This window comes from Dipodomys merriami, unplaced genomic scaffold (genome assembly GCF_024711535.1).
Source record: "Dipodomys merriami isolate MVZ:Mamm:240054 unplaced genomic scaffold, mDipMer1.0.p SCAF_730, whole genome shotgun sequence".
Taxonomy (NCBI): Eukaryota; Metazoa; Chordata; class Mammalia; order Rodentia; family Heteromyidae; genus Dipodomys; species Dipodomys merriami.
Genome location: NW_027206325.1, coordinates 118800 through 123799, shown reverse-complemented (window position 1 = coordinate 123799; position 5000 = coordinate 118800). Strand labels below are relative to the sequence as shown.

At 61.3% G+C, this 5000-nt stretch overlaps 2 protein-coding genes across 7 annotated transcripts in view; one reads left to right on the top strand and one right to left on the bottom strand.

Moving 5' to 3' along the window:
• Positions 1-1599, bottom strand: part of Akap17a (A-kinase anchoring protein 17A) — an 11465-nt gene extending 9866 nt beyond the window's left edge. For 2 of the 4 annotated variants that reach the window (XM_070009293.1, XM_070009296.1), the window contains exon 1: positions 1510-1599. The gene's annotated coding sequence lies outside the window, so the exon portion shown is untranslated. The other 2 variants (XM_070009295.1, XM_070009294.1) reach the window with 2 other exon arrangements.
• LOC138818308 (probable bifunctional dTTP/UTP pyrophosphatase/methyltransferase protein) overlaps positions 1530-5000 on the top strand; it is a 19071-nt gene continuing 15600 nt past the window's right edge. The window contains exon 1 of one of the 3 annotated variants that reach the window (XM_070009297.1): positions 1530-1773. In XM_070009297.1, coding sequence (XP_069865398.1) covers positions 1576-1773 — 198 coding nt within the window. In that variant the 5' untranslated portion in view covers positions 1530-1575. Of the gene's footprint in view, positions 1774-3979; positions 4034-4351; positions 4467-5000 lie in introns of those variants that run through there. The other 2 variants (XM_070009299.1, XM_070009298.1) reach the window with 2 other exon arrangements.

Here is a 5000-nt window from a genome sequence, read left to right as displayed (position 1 = left end):
CCAAAACCACCTCCTGCACCCCAAAATATTGTCTGCACCCCAAAATCACAATAGCACCCCAATAAATCATGGTGTACCCCAATACCTCCCGAGCACACCAACACGACCCCCAGAGGACCCCCGCACCTCAAAATCATTGTAGCACCCCAAAACTTTATCAGCACCCCAAAACCTTGTCGGCACCCCAAAACCATGCCAGCAGCCAACAGCACCCCAAAAACCCATGGTGAACCCCAAAATCCTCTGCGCCTCCCAACATGACCCAGGATGACCCCTGAACCCCAAAACCTTGTCTGCACCCCAAAACCACCCCAGCAACACGACAGCACCCCGAAATCCCAGGTGCACCCCAAAATCTCCCGGTCACCCCGACATGACCCCCAGATGACCCCTGCACCCCAAACCCACCCCTGTACCCCAAAGTCTTGTCTGCACCCCAAAACCACCCCAGGCACCAACAGCACCCCAAAAACTCACGGTGACCCCCACAATCCCCTGCGCATCCCACCATGACCCCAAGATGACCCCGAACCCCAAAAATCCCCCTTCACCCCATGACCCCACCATGACCCCCCCATGACCCCAAGATGACCCCGAACCCCAAAAATCCCACCCACCCATTCATGACCCCTCCATGACCCCACGATGACCCCGAACCCCATAATCCCCCTTCACCCCCCCATGACCCCACCATGACCCCTCATGACCCCAAGATGACCCCACGATGACCCCGAACCCCCAAAATCCCCCCTTGCCCCCCATGACCCCCCATGACCCCGCACCCCCATCCCCCGCAGCCTGACCCCGGCGTGACCCCCTTTCCCGCCAGCCCGCGTCCGTCTGTCTGTCCGTCCGTCCGTGGCGGAGCCTCGTCGTCTCCGCGCTCACCGCCTCCGCCGCCCGTGACGCACTTCCGCTTCCGGCGGGGGCCTCAGGACGCGCCTGCGCCAACCAGGGCCGGCCACGTCCCCCAGGCCACGCCCCCTGCCCTGGTTGCCCTGGCAACGCCAATCAGCGCGCCCCAGGCCTTCCCTGCCCGCCCAGGCCACGCCCCCTGCCCTGGTTGCCCTGGCAACGCCAATCAGCGCGCCCCAGGCCTTCCCTGCCCGCCCAGGCCACGCCCCCTGCCCTGGTTGCCCTGGCAACCGCTTCAGGGCGACTCACTGCGCACGCGCGCCCAGCCCGCGCGGCCTACCTGCGCCGCCGAAGCCACTGTCTGCTCTCCCAGGCGGGACTTCCGGTTCGCACAGAACCAGGTCCCACTTCCGGCCTAGTTCAATCCCCGCCCTCCACGCGACCCCCTCGCATCCCTGAGGGCGGGACTTCCGGTTTGACGAGGACACACACCCGCGCGCATGCGCAAAGATCGCGTTATTCCCTCCTCGGCGCTGTCAGTCTCCCAAAAGGCGGGACTTCCGGGAAGGGTGCGATCTCCCCTCACGCATGCGCACTCGTCCCCTTCCACCCTCCCCTGGCAGCTCCCAGAATTCCATTTTCCCGCTCAATTACCTCCTGCACGTCATCAGTCTCCACGGAGGGCGGGACTTCCGGTTGCTCCACGTGGCTTATCTGCGCATGCGCGGGTGCCGGCAGCAGCTCTCCTTCCGTCTGTCTTTAGAACCCGCCCTGCAGGGGCGGAGCTTCCGGTTTCGTGGTTGTTTCCCTCTGCGCATGCGCAGGAGTCACTCTAGGACATCCACTTCCGGTTTGGGATTCCACGGAGAATCGACTTCCGGGATGGGCCCGAGGATCCCCAGTATTAGGGAAACTGAGGCAGGAGTAAATGGCATCCGTTGGGATTGGGCAAGGCTCTGACAGAGTCCTATATCGCTTAGGGTGAGCTCCAGCTGGCTGAGAAGACGCTGAGGCCGCTGCAGTGGGCGTGGCTATGCAAATAGACCTGGTCTGGACTCGCTGGGGGCGGGGCTGCAACTTGCACCAATTGGAAGATCAGGGGGCGTGGCTTAGGGAGCATGCGCGGGCCTCTAGGGCCGTGGCTTGAAGGGGAAGCATAATCTGCATATGTGGGCGTGGCTTCACAGAGGCCTGTGGCTTCTCGTTGGCCTAGCCCAGGCAGAGGGCGGGACTTTTGGTTTTAGACACCCAATGGCGTGTGGTGTAGGTTGGAGCTTTGCTTCTGCGCAGAATGGCTTCCATTTGACTGTGGGGAATAGTGCAAGGTCGCAGAGCAGTAGGGGAAACTGAGGATAGAAGTTGAGCACGTCGGGTGGGAATGCACCAGGCTCGCAGTGAGTCCTGTATTGCTTATGGTGAGCGGGAATCCCCACAGTGGGCGTGGTTATGCAAATAGATCCACCCAGGACTGGATGTGGGCGGAGCTGCAAGCTCGACCAATCAACAGCACGAGGGGCGTGGCCATCAATGCGTGTATTGGTGTGGCTTGCAGGGAAGCGTACGCTGCGTGAGTGGGCGTGGCTTCCGAGAGCAGTGTAGCTCTGAGTCCTATATTGCTCATGGTGAGTTCCAGCTTGCAGAGTGGGCGTGGCTATGCAAATAGACGTATCTAGGACTTGCTGGGTTGGAGCTGAGGGCTCACCCAATCAGCACAGCAAGGGCCGTGGAGTGGCATGCGTGTTTAGTCATTTGTGGGCGTGGTTTGGGGGAAAAGCATAATCTGCATGTGTGGGCGTGGCTTCCCAGATCTCCTTGGATCTAAGTGACTCCTATGTTGCTCCTGGTTAGTTCTAGCTGCCAGAATGGGCGAGATTATGCAAATAGAGTCATCTAGGACTCATTGTTGTTGGTACTGAGGGCTCGTCCAATCGTCAGTGGGAGGGGCGTGGCCTGTCATGCTTTTCTAGGCATTTGTGCGCATGGCTTGCAGGGTAGGTAAGTAAATGCGTTAGTGGGCGTGGCTTCCAAAAGCTATATGGCTCTGACTGAGTCCTATATCGCTCATGGTGAGTTCCAGCTGGCGCAGTGGGCGTGGTTATGCAAATAGACCTTGTCAGGCCCTGCTGGAGGTGGTGCTGCAGGCTCAGCCAATCGCAGGATGAAGGGGCGCGGTTTAGAAACGCTTTCTGTGTCTCTGGGGGCGTGGCTTCAAGGGCAATCGCCATTATGCATTTGTGGGCGTGGCTTCCAAGAGGACTGTGGCTCTGCCTGACTCCTATATCACTCATGGTGAGTTCCAGCTGGCGCAGTGGGCGTGATTATGCAAATTGACCTGGTCTAGCCTTGCTGGAGGTGGTGCTGCAGGCTCAGCCAATCGCAGGGTGAAGAGGCGTGGCTTAGAGCAGCTGCCAGGGCCTCTGTGGGCGTGGCCTCAAGGGCAAATCACATTATGCATTTGTGGGCGTGGCTTCCATGAGGACTGTGGCTCGACTGACTCCTATATAGCTCATGGTGAGTTTTAGGTGGCACAGTGGGCGTGGTTATGCAAATTGACCTGGTCTAGCCTTGCTGGAGGTGGTGCTGCAGGCTCAGCCAATCGCAGGGTGAAGAGGCGTGGCTTAGAGCAGCTGCCAGGGCCTCTGTGGGCGTGGCCTCAAGGGCAAATCACATTATGCATTTGTGGGCGTGGCTTCCATGAGGACTGTGGCTCGACTGACTCCTATATAGCTCATGGTGAGTTTTAGGTGGCACAGTGGGCGTGGTTATGCAAATTGACCTGGTCTAGCCTTGCTGGAGGTGGTGCTGCAGGCTCAGCCAATCGCAGGGTGAAGGGGCGTGGCTTACAGCAGCTGCCTGGGCCTCTGTGGGCGTGGCCTCAAGAGCAATTCGCATTATGCATTTGTGGGCGTGGCTTCCATGAGGACTGTGGCTCTGCCTGACTCTTATATCGCTCATGGTGAGTTCCAGCTGGCGCAGTGAGCGTGGTTATGCAAATCGACCTGGTCTGGCCTTGCTGGAGGTGGTGCTGCAGGCTCAGCCAATCGCAGGGTGAAGGGGCGTGTTTTGCAACGCCTGCCTGGGCCTGTGTGGGCGTGGCCTCAAGAACAATGCTCATTATGCATGTGTGGGCGTGGCTTCCATGAGGACTGTGGCTCGACTGACTCCTATATCGCTCATGGTGAGTTCCAGCTGGCGCAGTGGGCGTGGTTATGCAAATTGACCTAGTCTGGCCTTGCTGGGGGTGGAGCTGCGGGCTCAGCCAATCGCAGGAAGGAGGGGCGTGGCTTGCAGCGCCTGCCTGGGCCTGTGTGGGCGTGGCCTGGATGGACGCGCACGCCGTGCGTGCGTGCGTGGCCTCGCTGCGCCTGTGGGCGGGGCTTCCCGCCTGAGCGCGGCTGCTCATTGGCCCGTGCGTGGCTCAGGGCGGGACTTTGGCGCTGGGGCGTCCTGGGGCGTGCGTGGCTGCGCGCTGTGCGTCGGGGGGCGTGTCCCTGGCGTGGGGGCGTGGCCTGGGCGCCATGGCGCTGCGGCCTGTGCTGCGCGGGCTGCGTGCGCAGCGCGTCGTGCTGGCCTCGGCCTCCCCGCGTCGGCGCGACATCCTCACCCACGCCGTGCGTGAGCGGGGTCGGGGGGTCAGGGGTCAGGGGCTGGGATGGGAGCGTTTCTGGGGCCTGGGATTGGGGGGGGTCAGAGGTCAGGCGATCTGGGTCTGGGCTTGGGGTGAGTGGGAGGCCTGGGGTTGGGGTCAGGGGTCAGGGGTCAAGATCAGGTGGGTGGGAGTGGGGTCAGGGGTCAGAGGTCAGGGCCTTGGATTGGGGTCAGGGGTCAGGCGATCAGGGTCTGGGCTTTGGATGTGGGGCCTTGGGTTGGGGTCAGGGGTCAGGGGTCAAGATCTGGTGGTTGGGGTTGGGGTCAGGGGTCAGAGGTCAGGGGCTGAGATTTCGATCTGGGCCTTGGATTGGGGGCCTTGGGTAGGGGTCAGGGGTCAGGGGTCAGAGTCTGGTTGTTGGGATTGGGGTCAGGGGTCAGAGGTCAGGGACGGCTTTAGATGGGGGTCTGGGGCCTTAGGTTGGGGTCAGAGGTCAGGGGTCAAGATCTGGATGTTGGGATTAGGGGTCAGGGGTCAGAGGTCAGGGAATGAGATT